Source organism: Anas platyrhynchos, chromosome Z, assembly GCF_047663525.1.
Source record: "Anas platyrhynchos isolate ZD024472 breed Pekin duck chromosome Z, IASCAAS_PekinDuck_T2T, whole genome shotgun sequence".
NCBI classification, from domain to species: domain Eukaryota; kingdom Metazoa; phylum Chordata; class Aves; order Anseriformes; family Anatidae; genus Anas; species Anas platyrhynchos.
In genome coordinates this window covers 11355004-11381522 of record NC_092621.1, presented here as the reverse complement: position 1 = coordinate 11381522, position 26519 = coordinate 11355004, and the positions used below count along the sequence as shown (strand labels likewise).

Sequence of the window (26519 nt, the reverse complement as noted above, 5' to 3'; positions counted from 1 at the left end):
TGTTCTACAATAAACAGGAAACTAGATACTCTCTTGTATACTGGCCAAGTGTCTGCAAAGCTTTGCTTCTGAAGTACAGGCTGGAGTAGCTCTTCCCAAATCTTGACAATAAAGAGTCAGCCTGACAACAGAGATGTTTACTAATATATCTGTTCAAGTACGGTATTCACAGATGACCTCTCTCATTCAGGCTCCAGAGGTTATTCTGAGTCCAAATCAAAGCTTTATATGACCTAGCATTTTTGTCCCCTCCTAGGGGAAAAATGCAGATATGTAAGGAAGTACAAGGCAGGTATACTGTCTTGAATCAAAACAATTAAAATATTTTCTTTTTATTCACATGTTTCATGAGCAGACCTGGCAGTTACTTGTCAGAATACAACTTGGTAAAAGTCAGGAAAAATAAGTGTCTACTGGGAGATTTGGGTGTTTCTGTCCATCTGGTCTTTCTGGATTTACTTCTATATAGCCTGCTATTAAAACAGTTTTGGTGCCTGGCCTCCAGTGAATACCGCCTACTAAAGAAGCAGTAATAGAAGTCAAGTATTCTTTGTAGTATTCATAAAATTGCACAAATACGCATGAACATCCCTTTGTATAAGAGGTCAGAGCAGCAAAACTTGTCCTAAGCTTGTAGGTGGTATTGTCATAAGCTTCCAACCAGTATTTAGATGTGTATGGAGGCCATTAACTTTTATGGGTGTGTATCACTTAGTCTTACAGCTGTTTCCCACACCATATCTGCTAACTTTGTCTTCAGTGGTGGTAGTTCAGTGGTGCATTGTTTCTTTTGTGAAGGAGAAAGCTTTAATTTCTTGATGATTTGATCTAGAATCTACAAGACAATTAGCAAACCTCCCTATGAACTCCTGAAGACAGATGACTTGTCAAGCAGCCTTCCATCTCTGCAAGATATCCAGACTGCATACACAAGATACAAGCAGCTGTTTTTGATAGGTAAGGCAAATTTTACTTGTTAATCTCTAAAGGGACTGAGAAGCAAGGCACGACAATGCTGTTTCATGCCTAATGAACGTATTGCTTGTCTTGATTGGTGTCTGGCTTCTGATGGTGGTTAAAAGCAGACTTTTAAATATATAAATGAGAACTGTGCTTAGGACTGGTGTACTAATGGAGATCTGTAGTACTTAAACTTAGTACCTCTTGCTAAGCAGTCACAGTATCTGAAAATCTTTTTTCAAGAGCGACTTACTGGAGTTTAAATGTTAGTTTGAATACATTAGCTGGATTGAAATTGATGTGAGACTTTGAATTCTCTCTGGTCCACAGAAATTGAATGCTCAGTGTTAAGCTTTTTAATCCTTTAGGCTATGTCAAGAGTTAAGAGTAAATGCTAATTAATTTTTCCCTTGCTTTTGTTGTAAACTAGTTACACATAAAAAAGTAGGAAGCATGAGCCTGATTAAAATTCTGTTGTCATTCTGGCTGTAGAGCTGTACATAACCACTGTAAATAACAAGTACACTTGGAAGGGGTGGAACCTGGAGCCATGTGAAAGTGTAATCTAGGCTTTCAGGCTCTTTTCTGGGACTCCTTAACTATTTTGCTGCCATGAAACTACATGGATCTCAGATACTAGCATAATAAAGGCTCCACACCAACTTGCAATTGTTCAAAATGTGCAGTTAGACCATCTTGGAAAAGTGGGTCTTTACAGGATAATGAGTGTAAGTGTTGCAGTATCCTCTGGTGACATGCTGAACGCTGAGGACAGTTCACCTAAAGCTACTGATGTTAGACATAAAGCAACTGGTCATCACTGAGGAGCTGTATATTTGTAGTGTACCCTACATACAGCATGTAAGTTCTGTTGATTTAATACATGGATTGTAGCTGGTAAGTTGAAATTGTATGTTAATTAGCATGAATAGCTTGTTAAATTTGCAGTAAGTATTTTGGTGACGCTGAAGAGCAGTCTAGGATATGAGGCATTTGGCATTTGAGATATTGGTTTATACTGAAGATGTTTTTCTAGAATACACTGTCAAATTCATAGTGAATCCTTCATATTACTTCAGAGCTAAAAACAGTTGCCTGTATTTTCATGTAATTTCTAATACTTTGCCCTCTTATAAGAAAAAGGCCAAGGTTTGAATTTGAGTTGCTCAACATCTCACAAAACACTAAGTTAAAATAATGTAGGAGTAGTACATTTACAACATTTAAAACAAAAGGAAATACACATTCCATTTTATCATAAAACTTTTAAATAAATTTTGTTAGTAGACTACAGTTCACTGAATATAACATTAAGTACTAGGAGTGTGAGAACCATTCAGGCAAATTTTTGCATAAGAATTATGATCTTACATGAATCATCTGCCTTAACATTGCTTTTCAAAATCCGAACACAGTAACCATTATTTTTGTTCGATGCATGCCTAGTTAATTTGTTTTCAGTAACTTTCAGTGTGGTTTTAAATTTCCTGAATGCATGCCCAATCTGAAGAGAATTTTGAAATTAAAAAAAATCCTTATTAAAAAAAGCTGAAACAAATAGGTAGCTTCTTGAAAGAGTATTTTGATTGGAAAACTTGTATCTTTTTACATTTCAAATAAGGGGAACAATTTTGCAAGGACTAATACTAGTTCTGCTTGACTGATCAGAAGTCTGTGTGTGCCATTTCTTTGCACACTGTGAACAAGACTTCAAGTATATCAGTTCTCAAATCCTAGTGAAGTATTTCTTCCCCATAGAAGATGGGGAGAAAGGGAAAGCTTGTTCTCCATTGTAATGTTATTAAGAAAATATTAAGAAAAATGCCACGGTTGAGGGTAAAGCAAACTGGAAGTGTTTTGTTCTGGCTTTTAAAAAGAAGTTCCTGTTTTGACTTGGAGATAACTTTGGATGGAATGGAAGTGCCAGACTAGGCAATTGTTTATAGAGGCCTACATTCAAGTAGTTGAGTCTAATCAGTGCAACGGAACAACAACAAAAAACATACAACAAAGCACAACACCAAATTTAGCTACTCAGATTTTTGAAGTAAACTGAATTCCATGTTGTCTATAATGTAAGAGAACTAATGCACATTTATATTACAAGTGAAGTGTAATCATCTTGGGTGAAAATGTAATATTTTGGCAGGCAAAGATGACAAATCTCTTTTCCTTGGCATCGTGACTTTGGAGGTTTTCTTTTTTTGATAGGACTAAAAATTGGTGCTATACTCTTGCACCAATTTCAGAATGGAATAGAAGTCTTTCAGATAGTGATGATAAGCTAAATGGAACATGAGACTTAGAATATGCCCTTCAAAAATATGCATTCAAAACTTGGATGGAAAGAAGGTGAACTGGGGAGTAAATGGTGTCTGTCTTGAAGTAGTGTAATATACATACTTAAAGTATGTATAACTTTAAAGTAAAGTACTTTTATACTTTATAAATACTTTTTAACTTTAAAGTTCTTTATATGGAAGTGAACTTGAATGTCAATCGGAAAAGATCAGAGAAAAATGATGTTTAATGTGAATAGAAATGACTAGAGAGCTTTGAAGATGCACTACAGCACTTAAGTTGCAGAGAGCAGTTGGGAGTGAACATTGGAAGCATATGGAGAGACTTGGGTGAAAAATTATATGGAAGCATGAAGAACTGAAGTATCAGAGTGGCACAGAGGGTTGGGGAGGAAGTACGATGTATCAAACGATATCAAATTGTTTTAGTAGGACTGTCATAGACCCTGGGACTTAAAGGTTTGTGTCTTATGTAGGAAAGGTGATCTCTTCTGGTTTTAATTGACCATATAGGCTAGTGAGAGCCTTTCAGTTTCTGAATATTGACTTCAGTAGAAATAAAAGCAGTAGATGTTTCTGTTGTTTTTAACCAGCTACAAACATCCTAGAGAAATTTGTAAGAGTTAAATGACTGTGGTATTATTCTCATGGTTTATCCTTGTTATTGCCTTTTTGATGTTTTAATGCCTCTTTTATAGTTGCGGTGAAAACTGCTTAACACTTGTCTTGGTATTTTTCCATCTCATAAACTTGTGTAACTCCCTTCTAAAATCCACTTATTTCTGGCTCCAATAGTGGTGACTTTCAAAATCATACCTCCTTATGTTAGTCTTTGTATAGCTCGTGCTTTAAGGTCCAGGCTACTGGAACTCAAAAGAATTCATCTCCTCTGATTAAACTTATACTTCTCCATTTTTGCCATCAGATTTATTTACTTGGTCTGGTTACTATGAACCTACAGCGTACTTACTCTAAAAGCCTGTTGTGCTACAAAGCTTTACATGTGCATGTATTTGTAAGGCTACTTTACTTATTGGTTTAATTATAAATAGTGTCAACTTTCCTGGTGATCATGATTTACTAACTCCTTATTACTGATTGTCTTATAGCCCTTCATAATTGAGGAATAATGTAATGGATGGCTATTAAGTAGCACTACAAATAAGTAAACTTTTTTTTTCAGATAATAGTGCAGACTTCTGGGCAACTGATGTGAAATGGTTTTCGTTACTGGAGAGCACAAACTGGCTGGAGATTATCAGGTTTGCTATATCTATAGATACCCATATTTTTCTGGGTTTCAAGTTGTTAAAGGAATTTGTAGTGTTTCTGAGAGATCTTTGTATTTCAAGAAACTGTTACTCACCTTTCCAGTAGGAAAGAAAATGAAGACAGACTTACGGTCCTATGTATATCTTATTTCTACGAGATGACAGTATTTTTGCAGTGTGCAATTGTGTTAAGCCTCCCACATTAAAAGATGTAGGAAGCAGCAGATCATTTCCAACTAAACTCATTCAACGAACCTATAAGAAAAGCTACAGATCAGTAACTTCCCTCCTGTACTTAGTCACCTTCTTTCCAAACTGAAGAATCTTTTCTTGCATGAAACCAATTCCATGTCTCTGACTAGCCTTGCCGTTCTCTGTACTCTCTACTTCTATAATATCCTTTAGGATGGGATGAACTGCAAGATGCTAGCCCACCACAGATTTATAAAATGACAGTTGTTCTCAGTTTTGTCCCCTTCCTCTCCTGATTATTCCTCAAGTTCTTTTTCTTCTCTCAGCAGTCCACAGTGAGTAAGTCTTGGAATGGTGTTGGCTTAACGCAAGGCTTGTTGTAGTGGAATGTTGAGGTTGTTTTATTTTTAGTGTTATTTTGTGTTGGCTTAATTGTCTGTCAGCTTATTCTGTGATTGGCTTGTTTACTATGAAGTATTCCTGTGGTTTTCTCCAGTCAGCTTCAGTTCTTTGTATTCTAAATAATAACCAAATATTGACCTTAGTGTTCGTTCATTATTCCAGAACTTGAATTTAAGTTGAATGAGAGGTACTAATGAAGACTATATGTTGAGAAATGCATGGATGTAACTTAGAAGTAGTTAAAAGTACTTACTATCCCAAATTCCTATCCTTAAGTTGTTTTGAGACTGGTTGCTTCCATACTTGGATCCAGTTGCTTCCTGGATTAGTCTATTCTTAGCTTCTTGGAATCAGTAGGAATGCCTTCTTAACTATTCTAGATGCTTAAACAAAGAATCAAACAATTCCACACTTATAAAATAAACAGTCAGCTTCGAGACCTAATCTTTTACTAGAATCCTAGTTTCTGTGCAGACTTCTGCTGAAAATAACTTTATGAAGTTAGGACTAGAAACCAACCCTGTTAAATCTGGTTTTACCTGGTCTGTAATTCCTCTGTCATTTTAGTTTAATGATATTCTCTGAATAAATACTGTCTGCCTGCTTACAAGATCTGGGTGCTGATCCTTCTGGTGCTCAGAAAGATTGTGGGAGAAACATACTATAGTAGATTTGAAAGTAGGTGAGACAATCATAGAATCATAGAATATCCTGAGTTGGAAGGGACCCTTAAGGATCATCAAGTCCAACTCTTGACACCGCACAGGTCTACCCAAAAGTTCAGACCATGTGACAATGTACCATCTCTTCAGGATAAAGGTCTGGATTTTAGCAATAACAACACTTTAGTCTGTTACAGTTTATACTGATCCAGAATAGAGTACTGTATTATGAATGCACAGAGGTAATACGGAAATACATGATTCTTTGCCAGATAAAATACCTCTTAAGTCTTGAAACTAAATATTTTTTAATTCACAGAAGTTGAGCATGACTTTTTGTTTGTAAAGGACTAGGCAAGCTTCAACAGTGTGATATTTTCTCCCCTTTTTAGGGGAGACTAATGTGAAAGACTTGTTTTTAAAAGTGCGATTAGGATGTTCACTTAATCTTTTTTGTACCACAATAGGCGAGTCTTGAAGAAAGCCATAGAAGTTGTTGAGTGTCTGGAAAGGCAGCATACAAATGTTCTCCTTATCGGTCAGTATTTCATGAGACTATCCTATTTAATATATAAAATCAGGAAATATATATATTAGGAAGGTATCTTACATTTCATTTTCTTCTGATCTCCTTTAAATGTAGCTTAAGCTGTAAGCTTGTAATCTACAGGAAAACCTCGTCCAATTCATAAGCATCTGCTACTTAGGTATGCTAAAGCTCGCACATTCCTAGAAATGCTTCCTGTAGCTTAAAAACAAAGCAGAAACAAACAAAAACCCTACCAACCAAAATAAAAGCAAACACTTTAAGTATAGTTCCAGGCAAAGAACAATATATTATGAATGAGTAAGCTGCTTATAAATCTGCATGAAAGTCATTACCTCTTATGTGTTCTTATCCTAATGTGCTTTCATTAAAGGTCTTCCGGACCTTTTGCTGTACTTCCAGGTGGGGAAGAGAAGGAGTTACACACAGAACTTAGAACACAAGAACTATCTGAGAGGATGCCTTTGTTCTAGATGCATGCTGAATAATATGCAATCTCCTTATTAAATAATATGTTTATTGTACACATCTTGAGCTCTTTGCCTAGACTGAGGAAAGTAATCACACAAAAAACAATCTTAATGTCAACCATTACCCTATTTTTGTGTTGTCAATTCAGGGATTTTTCCCCCACACTGCTGTTTGAGTAACTTGTTACGAGATGCTTCTAGAAGGCACCTGAATGGTAGAGCATGCTTATTGCTTGAGGAAGCAGTTTCAGTGCTGCTGCACACTCCATGTGTGTATGTTTAGGGATACTTAAGTCACAGCCACACCTCGTGAAAAGATGTATGCAGGTTAGGAGGGGTAGACTTGAATAGCTGCCCTGGTTGCATAATGCAGGGGGATAATACGTGCACTGTAGTAGACTGGAAGGAGTATGGACTGAAGTTACAGTATTAAAAGCTTTCTTTTTAGGTATAATTGTCAAAGTTTTATCCTGATATAAGTGTACATAAAAACCCTTAAGTTTTCACAAAAAAAGTATTAGAAATATGAGTTTAACTCCATTCGGGTATATAATTTGGAAGGAATGTGCTTCTCTGGGCTTGCAGTACAATTTTGTTTCAGTAAAGCCAGTAGTTCTTTGATTTCTTAACAAAAACTTTAGAAATGGCTTAGTAGACAATGTAGCCTTTTTCTTCTCTTCTGTAGAAGAGAGTGCTACTGATCTGTGCTGTGTAATCTCCAGTCTGGTTCAAGTGATGATGGATTCATACAGCAGAACAAAGTCAGGTTTTCAGAGCCTTATTCAGAAGGAATGGGTAATTGGAGGACATGGCTTTTTGGATCGTTGTAACCATTTGCATCAAAGTGACAAAGAAGAGGTATGATTTTTTTTTCTTTACATGATATTTAAAAGTTTACTTAGCGTGAGGAGAAATTCAGATGTTAGCCCAGAAATTCTAATTGCTCTGAGGATCTTCTATTCTACATTTTGATTCATGGCTGGGTGTTTTTAGTGTTACTATTTTTGCTATTCAGAGTTCAGCAATGTCCTTAAAACTAAAAAGAATACTAATTTCACTTCTGATCCGGGAGTATTTTGAAAGACATGTATCTCGTGTACTTTTAAACTGTTAAATAGTGAAATTCATATAAATTACTTAGTGAATTACATTTTTGTCACATCTAGAGTTTAGCTTTATACTGTATTTCTAGATGCTGCAATCTCATTTCTACTTGTTTGTATTTGGGGAATAAATCAGATCGCTATACAAAAAGAAAGTCCTAGGTGTAAACTGTTCAGTTCTGATCAAGAATTGCTATAAACTAGAAGTACTTTGTCAACTGTGAAAGTTGCTGCTGTGCAGCCTTTTATAGTGAGTTAACCTGAATTTGCACTCATTAGAAAGTATTAATTATTTCTATCAAAAGCTGGTCAGGGATGATACTTCAGAGTTCAGCCTAAGTTACTTACAGCAATTTTTGTAGTTCACCAGATTACTTTCCTTAAGACTTGTATTTGGGGGCACTAAATACTGTAATATAATTGGTCTGTGTGATAGAACACTTTCTGAAACAGATGCAATATTTTCTTTTAGGCTCCTGTTTTTCTGCTCTTGCTAGATTGTGTTTGGCAGTTGGTACAACAGTATCCTGCAGCGTTTGAGTTCACAGAAACATACTTAACTGTCTTGTCAGACAGCCTCTATGTGCCAATTTTTAGCACTTTCTTCTTCAATTCGCAACATCAAAAAGACACTAATACGGTAAGGGTTTGTTTTGTCAATGCAATGTGTTGGAGAACAGGTTTGACCAATGAGCTAGGGATGCTCAAAAAAGGCACTAGCAGCATGCTTATTTTTGCCTTTTCCTATTTTTTTCCTATTTAATTGAAGGATAATGTGATGCATTGAAGGTGAATGAGTGCAATATTAGTTGTATGCAGTCAAGCTCAGTACTCTGACAACATGAAAATAACTCAAATTACTTCTAATGGGGGGTTGTATTTTCATGTTCATTGCTCTCCATTGAAAATTGAGCTCTTTAACTGAAGGAGAATATCCCTGTTGTCCATAATAAGTTACCTACAAAATCGTTATGTACTGTTCTGTTCCAAAATCAACACTTATTGAATGTTGCTTTACATTTGGTTTATGCTTTTCTATAACCTAAGAAGCTGGAAGCAATGGGGGTATCCTCTGCAAGGTTGAACAAAGACTAAAAAAAAAAGTTGAGACCACTTGTGTATAAAATACTGACCATAACATTTAAACTGGCAGCACTACATAGCTGCAGTTAACTTTGAAATTTGGAGAGGTTTATTCCATAATTCTAACATGCACCCTATGTTTGAAGAATGTGTCTGTTTCCTGCCCAGTTTTCAATTTTGTTTTTTCCCCTCAGTTTTTTGTCTCATTTTCAGCTGTGAAGGACATTCTTGGTAGTGTCTGATTACACAGTTGAATTGAAATACTGTCTTAAGTTAGAGAATACTATACAGGTAGCCTTTGTTTTTACTTACTTACATCTAATAATTTTGTCCAGCTGTTGAATATGTAGAAATCAAGTGTGTTGCAACTCTGTGGGCTTCTCTATGAAAAGCCAGTTCTTAATTCCACCTTGACTTGGTCAGAACTCCTTTATAGCAGTCCTAATTGTGACCTGTTTGTTTTGGCAGACTGGTGAAAGCCTCGAGACACAAAGTGGTCCTTTCAGATTTCTGACTGTGTGGGACTGGTCTGTGCAGTTTGATCCCAAGGCCCAGGCTTTTCTGAACAACCCTCTTTATGCAGAGAAGCCAAAACCAGATAAAAGTCAACGGAAAACTGCACGATGCAAAGTAAGATATTTTCTGCTTAACCTGTTACTTCTATCATTTCAAAATAAAGGTATAACTCAGTCATACTTCCAGTGTACTTAGTGGAAGCACTAGTGCCAGCAGTTAATGGGCAAATTATGTACACCTCAGACTCACCTGTGTCTTATGAATGTGGCTTGTCTTCCTCAGTTTTCTAATCACTATTTTTACAGTTGCTGTAAATAGCCATGAACTTAGACTTCCTCATAGTAGCTTTGTGGAAGTACAGTAATAACTTCTCATGGGACTTAACATCCCAGTGACTTGTAGTGATGGTTGAATTGATTTTATTGTTCCACAGAGTATTTAATTGAAATACATAACAGGTTTAAAGCTGCCTCCCTAAATTTGTTTTGAATGTAATGGGAGTGTGTGCATGCATTTAAAACACAAAACCCAGGAACAAACAAAATTTGTCCAGGGTATTTAATATTATAGATGGATCACCTCATTACTGAAAAACAGTACAAATTCAGCAGAAAGGGTTTTTTTGGCTACCTGTTTCTGATTTTTCAGTTTCCCTGTTATGTTGGTTAAACTCTGTTTGGTACAAAAGCATTCGCAAGTGAGATGTTATTAGTGTGATTTACAGCATTATGCAGGAAACTTGTGTGGTGGGAAGCAATGAGGAACTGACAAATTAACCTTCAAAATCAAATACATATTTCCAAGTTTAAGCTAGCCACACAAAGTAATTCTTTCTTGAAAAAGAAAAATGCTCTTCATACAAGCATGCTTTATTCAGTGTTCCTTTCCCTGCTACTATAGTGGTGAAGTATCTTCAAAATAATCTGTGTGAAATATTCAGTGTATTAGCCATTGAAGAGTTAACAGTTCTTGGACACTATAGCAAAGGTGTAGCTGTGTTTAAGCCACTTCAGTGACTGCAAGTATTTTCTGAATACAATTTAATATTGTTATTTTCTCTTAAGACATTCTTCTTGTCCCATTAACATTTATCTTTGTATGTTTTTTTCTCTTTAAAGCATCAGAGGCAGCTTTCTTGTCCATTGACACAAACAAAATCTTCCCCGAAGAGAGGATTTTTCAGGGAGGAAACAGATCATTTAATTAAAAACATTTTGGGGAAAAGAATTGGCAAGTTCATTAATTCTTCAGATGAACCTCCTAATAGCTTCAGGGAATTTTACGATAGCTGGCATAGTAAACCTGTTGACTATCATGGTCTTCTGCTACCTCGCATTGATGGGCCTGAAATCAGAGTCTGGGCACAACGGTATTTACGATGGATTCCTGAAGTTCAGCTACATGGTGGTGGTACGATAGCCACAGCTGCCAGGATTTTGGACTTGATGGAAGAAGTGGAAAGATTACAGGTAAAAATGGATGAAGAACATAGCCAAGCTGTATCTGGAAACATACATGCTGTTCCAATGCTGAGAAATTCTGCCCGTTTGTCGTCTTTGTTTCCATTTGCTTTAATTCATAGACAGTCTGTCAAACCAGCTTTACCCACTAGCACCTGGAAAGACTTGGAAGATGAAGATGACTTGGTCAAGAGGGATGATGAATTTGTTGATCTAAGTAGTGATATGTTAAAGTGTATATATTAAAGTATGAATTGTATGTGGCTAAGCTCTGAGGTTAAAACGTTGTGCTGTATCCTAATTTAAGGAACTCAAGTATTTGTAGCCTGCTGAGTGGATTTGTGGGATTTTAAACACCTCAGTTAACTGAGTGTATTTTGAATTTCTATTTCACCATAACAGTACTGATTGCAGAAACACTTGTAGCATAGGTATAATAAAGTCTAGGCTGGAGAAGCCATATGGTTGGTTTATACAAAAATATTATTTTCTGAGGTAAAGATAGAATACTAAATACAACAACAATCATAAGGAATGTGCAAAATTACTTTTAACGTAAGCCCTCTTCCCCTTATGTTAAAAGTACTGGAAACTATTAATACATCTGCATTTCTCCCTGATGTAAAATAAAGAGGGGAAGGTATAACTAAATGTGCTTTTAAGCAAAAAGTTTTTTACAGCTGAGGAATGAACTTGTGGTCACCAGGGTTTTTCTGTCTGTTATGGCATCAACTGAAGTCATCTGCTTGTCAACCTCATCTTTCCTGACAGTGTTCATCTTTGGCTTGCAGAACGTTACCTTGTGTAGTATTGTAATAGCAGCTTGGCTTTTCTAAGCCTCTGCATGCACTTCGCTTAAGGATCAGATGCAAGGGCTAACCTAAACGTTTCAAGTCCTGCGTGTCTGCTGTGCTGTACTCCATTGCTGCCTTGAAGTATTAAGTTCCAAATGTTTGCTGTTAATTGTAGAAAATAGCCTGACAGATTCTGGATTGTTATGGGTATTTTTCCAGTCCTTTTAATGGAGAGATCTTTTTATTCTAATTCCTGTGCTTATCCCAGTTGCCTTTGAGGATTTCTGAAGCTAGCACTGAGACCCATCACACAGAAGCAAAGACAGTCATGGATTTGCAGTCTGTTGCCACTTGTCATGAGTTAGTGGTAAAGCTTATGAATGTGGCTTTCATACCCTATGAAACACTTGCATCCTGTTTGCTGGATGTTTGAACAGTACCTCAGTGAAAAAAGCCATAAAGAAATGCCTGACTTTTTGATCTACTGTGTATGTTTATATAAAAAGTATTTTTGCTGCAAATAATTGTCCTTTGTAAAGTGGAGTATTGTTTGACTGTCATATGTATTTTGAACCCTTAGGTTCTAGAGTACCCCGAGAAGAGATGCAAATCATATTATCAGTTACATTGAGAGGGTAGACATTAATGGCTTTCTCTGTATTCTTGCACCAGTTTAGAAATCCACGCTGAAAAATCTACGTGGTAAAGTTGTCACTTAAATTTGATCAGCTCAGTGTTACTAAACTGGGTTACTGATCGGTCACTTCAAAATGAGTTGTACTTAATCTGTATAGCAAAATATCGTCTGCAACCCTCTAAAAATATACTATGTTAAAACAAATGTATTAGTGGGAGAAGGGGGAGACCTTGATGCAACTATATGCCAAACTGAAGCTTCTCAACTCTTGATTGCCTTAAGTGTTAGTAGCACAAGGACAATACTTGAGTTTGTAGCATTTTATTTTAAAATGTGCTAGCACTTACACTTTATTCTGTGATACATATCTCTTTTTTCATAGCTAGCATTTGCTAGAATGGGCTGTCCAGTACATGTCCTTCAGGCTTGATTGTAGCTCAAGTGATTCAGTTTTGCAGTAACTCTTGCATATTGAATGAACAATGCATTTTTATGTAGAAGAAATCTATCATTTTAAGGTCATTTGGGTTCAAGGGTTTTTTAGAACACTGCTATTAGGAAAAAAAAAACTATTACCTGGATTTTTCTGTACTTTTGATCAAACTTGTAATGTTTCAGTCATGACGATTACATATTTATATTAACAGATGTTGGACATCTGATTTGTACATAAGTTATCAAAAGTTTATATAGAAGAGAAATATATTTAGAAATGAACATGAGAACACTTCTAATGTAGAATAAATACCATTGTTACTGGTTTTCTGCACTGTTGAATTGGAAATATACTTAGTATTTTTACTTAAGGCTTCTGTTTATACCTCTGAGGTTTTTACACTGAATGCAAGCTAGAAACTGTAGTTGGCTTTAAAAAATGCAAAAAAGACTGGTATTCCTCTCTAATGAGCTGTTTGGAAAGTGTTAATAAAATACATTTTGATGTATGTAACCTGAAATAAGAATATTTAAGCTCATATTTTTCAAAATGACACTAAATCATAGTAAATTTGACCAGCTGCAGTGCCAAGACTTACTGAGTTATATGCAGGGTATTCACAGACTTAGGGAAGGAAGCTGTTTTGACCTGGCTGTGCTGTAGAACAAGTGTGTCAAAGTGATGCTGTAGGATGACTATGGGAAGCTACTGAAGTGGTCTAGAAAGTGGCTGCTGAATGGTGGTGTTTGGAGGTCTATTGAAACACTTCAGTCATGGCAGCATACTTGCCTTTCATTACGTAGTTCCCCCAATTCATCAGAGAATGTTCTTGCAGTATCAAGTGAGGCAGCTTGTTGAAATACCAGCAGCAGAGCATCCCTTGAACCAGATGCACAATGAGCACAGATTGCAGGCTGGTCACGGTAAACTGTAGAGTACAAATGAGAAACATCTCTTTTATTATTTTCCAGAGATGAGAAATTGCTATCACAAATAACACTTTCAAAAACAATTTCCTGAAGGGAATGTACAAAATTGTGATGAGGTTTAAGACAGGCTTCTTGAAGGAACAGGAATAGCTCAGTCTGTGAAGTGCTGGGTCACATTGTAATGCAAGGTGTGCCACTGCCTCTCCCACATCTTCTAAAGATCAGTGCGTGTACTTTGACCGCTTGGCTTTAAGGCTGCATTCACTGGGCTGAAAATGTTCAGCTATTGGTGGACACTGCTTTGGAATGCAGGCATGTGCTTTACAGGGATACTTACAGCCAACTTAGCCTCCTGATCTGTTCCTTCAATTAAAGCTTTTTCCTTTCATGTTTTTTTTTTCTTTCAGGTTAGAACCATGTAGCTATAACTTCTTTACTACATCCTAAGAAGTTAAGTACTTTCTGTAGTAGATGTTTTAACCATGGTTTAGTATGGTGAATTAAATGACTTTTCCACATTGGCATTCTCCTGGGATGCATTCCATGAGTACTTAGGGGCAATGACAATACTCAGAATATTCATGCATTCAGCACTTAAATCTATGAACTCTTAATCACTGAACTACTTCTGTTAGACTGAAGATTACCTTCATGGTGGTTGTTAGCTGGAAACTTCATACACAGTACACACTGCTTTGTATACGCTTGAAAAAAGCTTACTTTTTGCGTAAAACTCAATTTTGAAATTACCTGGACTGGACTTCATTTTCTGGGCTGGGGAAGAGGTGGGTTAGTGAACTATTCTGATCCTCGTGAAGGGCATACCCCATGAAGAACCACGTAGGCTCCTCCACTTTGAGGGTAGTGGTTGAAAGAGGGGGTGGCAAGATCTTTGTAATGGTTGCATGTCTTTTTTCATTTATAGTGAAGTTATTTTGTGTCATATTCTTTCTGCATTTTGCTATTCTTTGCAGAATGGCAAAACTCTTGCCTGGTAGGTTAGTAGAGTTATCCTGAAAAGGAACAGGCACAGATGAGCACAGCTGCTGTTTGAGCTGGAAAAACAGCTATTTTCTCAGTTTCTTTTTTCTTTGACAATCCAATAAAATGAATTAAGTATTTCCCCCAGCGGTTTGCCTGGCTGCTTGAAGCAGGCAGAATGCCCTTACCTCGGAAGTGCCTTTAATGCATTATTTTATGAAAAGTAGAACTGTGAAGACTGATTTCCCTGCCATTGTCTTGTCTGGCCACACTGCAGTTCTTTGAACTTCCTCCTTTCTTCTAGAGTCCTACCCTTCCTCATACCATAACATCTGTCTTTCCTCCCTAAACTTCCTCTCTAATCTTAAGTCACATGCTGTGTTAGCAGTTAATAGGTTTCTCACTGCTACTGACTTGCTGGGCAAGACACATTCAGTATTTCTGTTCCTGGGGACCAAGTAAAGGGCCATGAGTTGGCTTGGCTGTTAGACTGTTGGAATCTAATAGATTTTAAGAGTTATTTATGTCAAATGTGGTAAAAATTACCTACTAGTTTCCAAAGCTTTGGTGCAAGTGGGTGGAGAGCAAACATTAGCTGCCCTGTGTGGCCACTAAGGAAATGAGGGTGAGAAAAGGAAACTTAAACCCCCTGTGCCTGCAGCTCAGTTGTGATTTCAGCCTACAATTTTCAGACAAAAAGCCATGCAGCTCCCAGACAGGAAAACTCCCAGATAGGAAAACCCACTTGTTTACAGTCGTATCAGGTATCTGGGCTTTCTTTTAAGGCAACAGAATTTTTATTTATCTTGGTTAATGTCTGTTTTTGCTCTCTGAAATATATTTTTCATTACACAGTAGGAGCCAAAATTCAAGCTTGGAACCTGTTGAGTTTCCTGGAAATAAACTGCATTTGTATGACTTCTGAAAGGTCACTTATAATCCTTATTGTTAACAGTATTCCCATTCTGGGGAAAAAAAAAAAAGTAAGTAAATCCAATTAAGAACAGCTAGCAACTAGAATTAATGTAAAATTCTGCTAGTTGAGCATAAATCTTCAAATATTTTGTAAATACCATCAAGCATTTAAACGTCAGAGCTCTGTAGGCTAGCTGGCTCACTTTGCAGTGAGTGGGATTCACTTCCTCTTTTCATTTCTGCAGGCATTGTTTTAAAGTATGTTTACGCATGAATGCGATGACAGAGAAACATATTTTATGCGAAGAGCTCATTGCTTCATGTTTTGGTGATGATGCAAGATATTTTAACTTTCACTGTGACCCTGATGCACAAATCAAAACAGGATGCTGCTTACCAAGCTCCTGATGTTCCCTACACAGATTAATCCAGTTTGTTTCCTACAAGCCACTTCCTCTATTTTCTAGTTTCCCAGACCAGACTTTCCACTGTGAGTTTGCTCTTAAAAAAAAAAAAAAAAAAAAAAAGTTAAAAAAAAAAATCTTTTTGACATTCCTTTCTAAAGGCTCTTTGTTGAAATTTGGAAAAGATTGGTTCTACGCTTGCCATGGTTTTTCCTGTTGTGCTCTCCTAGGGTGATGGGGATATGTGAAACGCAGATAAGACTTGCTGCAGATGACTTAACTCATAACAATTAACGTGCAGTCTTTTCAAAGTGCAAGGTCACTTATTTCCCTATCAATGTGGAACACGGCAGCTCTGGTAGCTGTCCTGTAATAAAAGGTAATTATTTAGAACGAATAAAACCCTATCCTGTTCCATATTTCTGTAAATGGAAACTGCATCAAGGAAAAACCAGGGTGATTATCCTAAACTGTGCTTTCAAATGTAACACATCTTGCAGCTTTCAGTACATTGCTGCACTAGTGCCAGCACTGGAAGCAGTGGTCTGTTCTCCCAGCGGTGACTGGGTTTGGGTTACAACTGATGTGGTGCAACCACAGGCTGCAGCCGAAGGGGTCCTGCTGTGTCCTGCCCCAGCAGCGTGCTTCCACCGCCTTGCCGTTAGTGTCATGTAGCCAGCAGCATGTTTTATGGAAAAACAGGCTTTACTTTTATGGGTTGGTTTTCTATTGCATCAGCTTGTTGACACAAATCACCCCATGGTGGTACAAGGGAAATAACAGGAGCAGAGTGCTTGAGGATGCCCTGTGCTGTGACTGGGGGCTGTCCATTAAAGAGAAGGTGAAAGATGGAAGCACAACTGCAGTAAATCTAACTCTGGAAAAGAGGGAATTCCTGGGAACCATATCTCATGTGCAGCTAGCTGAAAGGTTTTAAATAACTTGCACAACTAATTCCAGCTATTTAATACTTGGGAAACAAACAAACAACAAGAGCCACCAACCAACCGAACAGTTTTGGTTTGAGGTTGCCTGGGAAAGCTTTATAGGGTGATTAAAGAACAGTTGCATTGTATTGGATATGGTTGCTACACTAAGAAGATAAGGTAAGCAAACAAAGCTAGTCTGATCTACAGCCATCAGACACTTCAATGCCTGTTGTTCCTTAGGCTGTACTTTGTTTTGGACTGGGGTGGTTTTAAATACCGTCGTGCTGCCTGGGCTGTGATTTAGCAGTGATTGAGTGCGGCTGTTGAAAAGCAAAAATCATGTTTTGACTTGTAGCGTGAAAACAATCAAAGCTCTGAAAACGATCTTGGACTCCTGATGCATTCCTGTTTTTTAAGCTTCAGCCATACATAGCTAACTGGTTACCTTTTTTTTAAAAAAAAAAAAAAAAAACTTCTTTCCCTTTTCAGCATATTTTGCTCATTTACTTCTGATTTTTGGTTAGTTTTAATGCAGGTGATGTGCTTTGTCTGTATGCAGCCCATTATCTGCCTCGGGGTGGGGGGGAGATGGAGCTCTCTCCGTTCTGAGGAAGACCCTAATCTCCCAGAGGTATTCATCCCCCTAGTGCCTTTGCAAAGGCAATGGCCCTTTTTATGATTCAAATGGCAGCGGAGATGCAAATCTGGCAGAAATGATGATAAAAAGGGCTAGTTACTGAAATGCAATACATTAATAGTAAAACCATTACTTAATGTATCAGTATTAAGTAGAGGCTCTGTGAACACACAAAGCCCCTGGAGTTCTGCAGGTAATAATGAATGCTGGATGCAGATGAAATACGATTACCAGGGACATGGACTCACTTAGGCAGCAGGAAATGACTGAACATAAATGTTTCTTCATAATCCGTGTATCTTATTAAAGCATTAACAGCTCTATTGGTGCTGGCTGCTGACATTATTCTGTCTAGACTGGTAGACATCCTTCCCTTTTCCGAGCGCTTTCCCTCTCAGCTGTTAATGCCCAGCCTGCTGCTGACCCTCACAAGGCAAAGGGCTCTCCAGCCACAATGCGTGCTCAGGGGAAAGTTGACTTATGTCTTTGCATTTTTCAGAGTAACATGGTGTATGGCTGTTCCTCTCACCAAAAAATTTCCTTTCAAAAGTTCTCTTCGGTTAATTCCATCATTTTCTGAGTGAGAACTGGAGTTTAAAGGGTAAATGTAATCATGGGACTGAACAGGAGTTCTTTAATACAGCTGAATGAACTCTTTTAAGTGAGGAAGCAGTATTAGCTCTTCAATCCATGTGTGGCAGAAAAGAGATGCTGAAGGAGTGTCAGCCTTCGGCAGCATCTGGCCAGCTGTGTGAGTTTGTGGAAAGGTTTTATGGGGGGGGGGAATTTTCTGTTAGTGTAAATCCCTTTAGATATGGCTGAGCGCTAAAGGTGTGGAAAACATCTCTTGCATCTATCTTAGATTTTGTTCATTTAACAGTTGGTTTACCAATAGGTACCACTCTGACAGCTACACTAGCTGCAAGGTCTTTTTCATCTTAAATCTGGGTTTTCCCAGATCTCCTGGACGTCTGCTTGTGTCTGCTGTGGGAAGCTTCCGATGGGGGCTTCGGATGTTGCAGAATCACAGAATGGCTTGGGTTGGAAGGGACCATGAAGACCATCTAGTTCCAATTCCCCTACCGTGGGCAGGGATGCCACCCCTGAGATCAGGTTATCCAGGGCCTTGTCCAACCTGGTCTTTAAAACTCCAGGGATGGGGCATCCACAGCCTCTCTGGGCAGCCTGTGCCAGAGCCTCACCACCCTCTGAGTGATTTTTTCCCCTAACCTCTGATCTAAATCTCCCCTCTTTTAGTTTAAAGCCACTCCTCCTCATCCTGTCAATATCTGATGGAGAGCAACTCTTTGCTCAATCTTATAAGTCCCCTTCAAGTACTGAAAGGTTGCAATGAGGTCACCCTGAAGCCTTCTCTTCTTTAAGCTGAACATCCCCAGCTCTCTCAGCCTGTCCTCATAGAAGTGCTCCAGCCCTCTGACTAACTTTGTGGCCCTCCTCTGGACCCACTCTAACAGCCCCACATCCTTCTTGTGCTGGGAGCTCCAGCCCAGGACGCAGCACTCCAGGGGGGGCCTCACCGGGCAGAGCAGAGGGGCACAATCCCCTCCCTCCACCTGCTGCCCACCCCTCTGTTGCTGCAGCCCAGGACGCAGTTGGCCTTCTGGGCTGCAGGCACACACTGCTGGCTCGTGTCAAGCTTTTTGTCCACCAGAGTCCCCGAGTCCTTCTCTACAGGGCTGCTCTCAATGGGTTCTTATCCCGGTCTGTGCTCGTGTCTGGGATTGCCCTGACCCAGGTGCAGCACCTTGCACTTGGACTTGTTGAATCTCATTTGGTTCACATGGGCCCACTGCTCAAGCTTGTCCAAGTCCCCCTGAATGGCTTCCCTTCCTTCTGTTGTGTCAACTGCAGCACTCAGCTTGGTGTCATCTGCGAACTTGCTGAGGGTGCACTTGACCCCACTGTCTATATAATTTATAAAGTTATTAAAGATATTTGGTTATCACCAGATCCTCAGAGCTGAGCCGGAGAAGTCTGTCCCGTGCTGAGGTTGGTGATCACGGCGTAACCACGATGAGCAACTTTGGTGCCTCAGTCAGATCATGTTCTGAGGTGGGCTAGATGGCAGTGTGGAGCACCAAACGTGTTGCTTCTCAAAGTGGTAAGAGAAGCCCCTCAAGAGGGCTTTGGGGTCAGGGTGCTGACTGAAGGAGCTGTGTTTCAAGAAACTGTCTCCAGCTGCTTGATTTAAGCTGTGCTCAAAGAAGCGGGGCTGTGTGTTTTTTGTAAATAAACCAAACTGCATCAAAGGTGCTTTATTCCCAACTGGAGTAACCTATAGGACTTTGAGCTGGCCAACTGCCCAGATCAAGAAAGAGCTCTTCCTGCAGGAGGGAAGTTGGCAGACGGAGAAGAATTAGGAATTTTGATGGGTTGTGTTTGTTGTTTTTTTTTTTATTATTATTATTTTTGTCAGCTGTGCTGAATAGACATAGTAAAAAAAGCCTGCTTTGAAGTAGTTTATCTATGTATTTTCAAATCTGAAAATTATTTCTGTGCTACAGTATCTTTCCAGTATGGTCTTGTCACTCAACAGTGGTAAAAATGGCATTTTTCTTATTTCAACAGTTTTGGTCCTCATGTACATCCCATGCTGTATTTCTTGATGTTAGTGTCAAAATTAAATCCCCACTACTGTCAGCACTCCAGAGAGGGGAGAAGAGCTGTGAGTACACCTTTGTAAAAGGCATCTGCTGAAGCGTGTAGTTCAGTCACATGTAGAGCTGAGAGCAACGTGGCCTCGTCACACTCCAGATATAGCTCCTGTCAGAAAACAGGATGTTAGAAACACTTTAGCACCTTGTACTAATTTTATTTTCACACTGACTGGTGAACACATATTCAAATGTGATGTTGTGACCTGCGGCCAGTTCACACTCCTGGGTTCATACAGGTGCAGGTCGTGCTTTGGATGTTTATGGCAGACGGTGAAGTGCCAGCTTGGCTCTTCAGTTCCAGGCTGAATTTGCAGTTAGGAAAATAGAGCTCATTTCAGTCAAAAAAGAGGGAAATTCCTAAAGGCTTTTTTTTTTTTTTTTTTCTCACAAAGCTGGTTTTTAGAACAGGACTGTGCTTTCAGGACAGGGAGTGCTTTCTTTGCTTTGGCATAGCACCTGGTCCTGCTGCTGAGCTGTAAGCAGCAGAGATCACCTTGCTGGATGACAGCCACAGGTGCGTTTTGAGGCTTAAGGCCAGTAAAAGCTTAAATGTCTTTTCCTTGTGTTTGTTCTACAGAAACACGAGTTGCATTTGCTGTTCCAGAAGGTAGGATACGAACAGTGAGAGTAGTTTTAGTTCAGGGATCTTTAAAAGATTTTTTTAATTTTCTCTGCAGGACTTACTGTATAGGATATAGTTAAATAAAATCAATGTTTTATCATTTGGCAAAGAGAATTAAACTGTTTCCTAACTATCAGTGAAAATATTTAGTAAGACCATACATACCAAAGTAGGACACCTTGATTGGGAAAGTTGACTCATCAGTGTGACATATTCCGTGTTAAATATGGAAAGCTCATATGTCTTCTCTCAGTGAGAGCAGAAAGAGATTTATCTTCCAGAGATGACTTATAAACCAGACAGGATCTTGACTAACTCGCTATGCAGGTGAAAATACTGAAGTGCTGTGCAGCTTCTTCTCATTCTTTTCCATCCTCCTCATGAGGGGAACTCCATGCCTGTCAGCCTGACCTTTGTGCCAGGGAAGGTGATGGAACAGGTCATCTTGAGTGCAATCACACAGCATGTGCAGGACAACCAGGGGATTAGGCCCAGCCAGCATGGGTTCATGAAAGGCAAGTCCTGCCTGACCAACCTCATCTCCTTCTACCATTGGGTGACCCGCCTGGTGGATGAGGGAAAGGCTGTTGACGTTGTCTACGTAGACTTCAACAGGGTTTTGACACAGTGTCCCCCAGTATTCTCCTGGAGGAGCTGGCAGCCCATGGCTTGAACAAGCACACTCTTCGCTGGGTTAAGAACTGCCTGGATGGCCAGGCCCAGAGAGTGGTGGTGAATGGAGTGAAATCCAGCTGGTAACTGGTCACCAGAGGTTTTCCCCAGGGGTCAGTGTTGGGGCTCATCCTCTTCAATATATTTACGGATGACTTGGATGAGGGAATTGAGTGCACCCTCAGTAAGTTTGCAGCTGACACCAAGCTGGGGGGAAGTGTTGATCTGCTGCAGGGTAGGAAGGCCCTGGACAGGTTGGATCGATGGGCAGAGGCCCGTGGGAGAAAGTTCAACGTGGCTAAGTGCCCGGTCCTGCCCTTTGGCCACAACTACCCCATGCAGCGTTATAGGCTTAGGGCGGGGTGGCTGGAAAGCTGTGCAGAGGAAAAGGATCTGGGGGTGATTGGACATGAAGGAATGGCCTTGAGTAGCACCAGGGGAGGTTCAGGTTGGAAATGAGGAGACATTTCTTCTCAGAAAGAGCAGTCAGGCACTGGGACGGGTTGCCCAGGGAGGTGGTGGAGTCACTGTCCCTGGGGGTGTTCAAGAAAAGGTTGGACGTGGTGCTTAGGGGCATGGTTTAGTGGGTGGCATTGGGGGTAGGGGAATGGTTGGCCAAGATGATCCTGAAGGTCTTTTCCAACCTTAACGATTCTATGATTCTGTGATTCCCTGCTGCACCCATGCAGATGCATTGGTTTTATCTGGAGGATTCTGGACCATGCCAGGACCACCGCCTTATGCTGCTGGATGTATTTCTTTTTCCAGTCACCCTCTGTGTTTCTCTACTGAATTTTTGTTTCTAACTTTCATTGTAGAGTGCGTGGCAATAATTTTGATGCTCTTTCCTTTTTTTCTCTCCTCCTCGGGGAAGTTGTTGGAGTCCTAAGGATCTAATCCTGGCTTCCATGACCACTGTGAGCATCAGATTGCCTCTGGTGGCTGTGAAAGGCATGTTTTGGGAGGTTTTGTTCTGTAGCGAGCCCTACAACTGCAAGGGAAACCTGCCCGATGGCCAGCTGCCACATGTTGCTACTGCTGTAGTAGCCTGAGGTTTGCGGCCAACAGGGATCAATATCATGCTTGAAGCTGTAGTTTGACTAATAGTAGATGGACTCAAGAAGAAAGGAAAGCTTCTTTCACCCTGTACAAAGCTAGCTTCTGCAACCACTAAGTACCTTTAGAAAAATAACAATGCCATCAACATTATTACCTTTACATATCTTGCCATCAGCAAGCCAGCAATTTCATATAGCTGAATACATCCCCCCCACCCTGTCTGAAGAAACCCCCTAAGAGCACACCCACATCCAGTCATACTCTCAAGTGCACCATCCCTGCTTGTGGGGTTCCCTTTGGATGTGGAACTACCTCAAATCCAGCATTCCCAAGCCAGACTGTCCTGCACTGGACTGATTTCAACTCAGTTGGAAGCATCCAATAAAGAAGTGAAAGCATAGTGTTTTGCACAGGATTTTACTCTTAGGTGACATGCATGCCCTCAAAACTGGACCAGATCCCTAAAAAAAAAAAAAAAAAGAAAATAAAAGAATCATCACTCTGGTCTAATGTTTCCAGCTATACAGTTCGTTTTTAGAGCTGTTTGGCTTCAAAAATGAAGCCCCAAATGCCCTCTCTTCTTCCTCAGTCTAGTTTTGAAAGGGAAAAAAGGTCCACTAAAAGGCAGGAACATGAGTAGCCTAAGTGTACAAGGCTGATTGTAACATTACTGCTTTGCCATGACTTGTGAGATCATTCCAGATTATGTAGTCAAGTTTCTGCTCTGTTTGAATCCACAGTGATTGCTACAAATACTAGTATTAAAAAAAAAAAAAAAAAAATGGAGATACTCAGTTATCAGACACCCTTGTGTCCCATGTTTGGATATTGTACATCATCTTTGCCATGTGCAGGTTGTCTTGTGCATGGGGCCGCACAAGTACACAGCAGGAACTCATACGTATTTATAGTCATTAATGAGCTCCTAACAACACAATCAGTACTTATGGAAATGTGCTTATTCAACGGGGCAGTAACATGCTTTTAAATAACCAGGTGGCCTCAGAGATTATGTTGTATTTCATGCTCCAACACTCTTCAATTTATACTATGCAGGTAACATCCTGAGTTGCATTTGTCCCACCAATTCAAATTATTACTTTAAGAATGTGGTCTGCAGAGTAGATTTCATTCAAAAGTGTCTTTCCATGAAGAGCTTTCTGTTGGAACACCAGTTCTTTATCATCAAACGTATGAATCAATGTTTGTGTTGATAGTAAAGTGCTAGCTGGTGCAATCTTTTTAAAAGCCGTCACATAGAAATGATCTAGTGATAATGTTATTTTACAATATTAAAGATAGATGGTTGCACAGACATTGTTCAGTGCAGAGTTCACCCAAAGAAAATCAATCCACGTTTGGCTTGTTTTATCCCTGTGGGAAATGTTCACAGGACAATTTTTTCAAGATTTCTCCTTCACAGTCTATGGAGGTGCCTGAAATTCAGTCAAAATTGAGAAAAAGAGCAGTGCCTGGCAGGGTGCTCTGCTGCTGAGTGAGCAGTCTCACTTCTTGCCTCCTCCACCCCACGAAGATCAAGTACATCCCCTCCAGACAACTGGAATTTTGTTTCTTGTCCTGTCACAATCAAATCTACATTTAGTTTCTAACAGGTTGTGACGGCAATGGCAGTGCAAAGTCCACAGCAAGATGGTAAGACACAGTGCTCTATATGTAACACTTGAGTAGCACAAGACTTTGTTCTGTGTTTTCAAAGAAGAATTTAAGTGAAATAAACCTAGCTAATTAGAAGTGCTGCCATGCCGTTTTGACTTGGTGAGCCAGGGAGAAGCATAACCCAGAGATGTTGGCATTTTTAATCTACGAATCCTTATCACAGGCTTTGAGCTCCCTGAGTAGAAGGTATCATGGAAGGCATTATCATCTGGGCCAAACTCCCAAACCTTCTGGTGTTCACTGTGATCACAGCCTGGCTGCCCTCAGGAGTAAGTGCAAGGCAGGCGTGCAGCCTTGCCCAGGCACAGACCAGACCCCGCAATGTGCTTGTCTGAGTTCTCAGGAAGAAGGTTCCTTGAAAATACAGCTTTATGTCCTCACTTCATAGAGGCTTCAAGATGGCTGCTACCAAATATTTCTTTTTCTTCCATTTCCCTTTCCCCACCTGCTCACACACTGAGTTGATAGGACCACTAGATCTGGAAATTATTATTATTATTATTATTATATTTCTCCCTCAATGTTTTTTTGTTTGTTTGTTTAAAAAAAAAAAAAAAAAAAAGAACATTTTTTTTTAAAAAAAGAACATTTACTATGTTCTAAAATTATCACTCATTATTTGATTATCTTTGCATGAATCGTTGGATATAAGTAGAAGGTGCAAACCTACCAAAAGTCATGGGCATGTGTTCTATACACACTTCTGCATGAATGTGAGTATCCTCTAATTAGACAAAAAAAATACTGTTCTAATCACTATTCATCTTGTAAATTGCAACTCCTTGGAAACATTTCCTTTGCACCATCTGGCTTTATGTATTTTTTTTTAATGAGTTGATGAGTATTTATATACTTTTAAAGGAACAGACAGTAAAGCATTTGTTACATGGGAAGTGAAATAAAGCTTTTTCAAAACTGAGTTTATATAAAATCGATTGCATTAAGCATTTTCAGTTTTGCCAAATACCAATGACAGTTTTTGTGTTTGTTTCATGGGACTTTACTCATTGAACATGGTAAGAAAGCTGCACATTTTTCCTAGTGATGCTGGTTGAATTGAACCAATGTGTAGAAATGAAAGCACATCTTTGTTGGAAATAGAACCTTAACTGATACTTTTGCCTTTATGATTTCGGTACTATAATTGCTATATTAAAATAACAAGTACAGATTTTTGCTACTGAACAGCACCACTCAAACACAGGGAGAAGATGCTATTAAAATACAATGATTTCAGGAACTAGCAATCATCTGAACTCCACAGAAGATGAGAGGATCTGGAAATACGTGGAATGAAGAAAATGCTTTATGAAATGAGAAAATGTGACTAATACCTTTCCATGTTTGTTTTTGTTTTTCCTAAAATTTTTGTCACAGTCTGCAAAAACAAAACAAAACAAAATCACAACAGTTTATTGATTTTGTATATATAAAAAAATAAAAGCAGTACTAAAATTTTCACTGAAAGCCCTGTGAAGTTAAAAGAAATCTTTTTACTGACTTAATGGCTAATCTGATTTTATATGAGCTAGGTATTAACATCTGGCACTATGCCACTGAAAGTAATTTGCGAGTTCTTCATTTACTGATACATTCTATGTCAAATATGGAATAATTCTTCATATTTTTGAGAAAACATCTTTAAATCACGCCAAGGTAGAGACTTAAAAAGAGGTTTCTTGGAAAAGATATATTGCTGAACTTTGACCTTGTGAACTGATAATCTGAATTATGTCTAATGATTGAGTGCTAACAGCTGTTAAAGCGTGGGTTTGTTGTATGGACAGAAAGAGACATATCAGTTGGTGCTTTTAACTTAGCAAAATGTGCTGCTAGTCTTGTAAGGTTTATTCCTAAAACTAAAAAAAAAATGCCAGCTGGTCTACACTGGCTAGTGAAAAATTTATTGGGTAACCAAAACAACACGATATGAGTAAAACAGGTACAGCTGAAACTGAAAGAGCGGAAAGGATAGAGACTATTATGCATCCACTGTGTACGAGATGTGATTTTTACAGTCGACCACCAACTCTGGTTTCTTCCCTCTTATAATATTGCACATTTGTCTGGTCACTTCTCTTGCCCAATAACCCTCTCATCACTCTGCATCTTTCAGCATCTTGATTCTTACTGCAAGTCAAAATCCTGTTCTTGGAGCTGGTAACAGTGGATGGAACAATTCT

At 39.1% G+C, this 26519-nt stretch overlaps 1 protein-coding gene across 1 annotated transcript in view; it reads left to right on the top strand.

Moving 5' to 3' along the window:
* Positions 1-13359, top strand: part of MTMR12 (myotubularin related protein 12) — a 33543-nt gene extending 20184 nt beyond the window's left edge. Inside the window, exons 10-16 of the mRNA XM_027446298.3 lie at positions 833-957; positions 4444-4522; positions 6255-6325; positions 7490-7662; positions 8380-8547; positions 9459-9620; positions 10625-13359. Coding sequence (XP_027302099.2) covers positions 833-957; positions 4444-4522; positions 6255-6325; positions 7490-7662; positions 8380-8547; positions 9459-9620; positions 10625-11212 — 1366 coding nt within the window. The 3' untranslated portion in view covers positions 11213-13359. The remainder of the gene's footprint in view (positions 1-832; positions 958-4443; positions 4523-6254; positions 6326-7489; positions 7663-8379; positions 8548-9458; positions 9621-10624) is intronic.
* The last annotated feature ends 13160 nt before the right edge of the window (positions 13360-26519 follow it).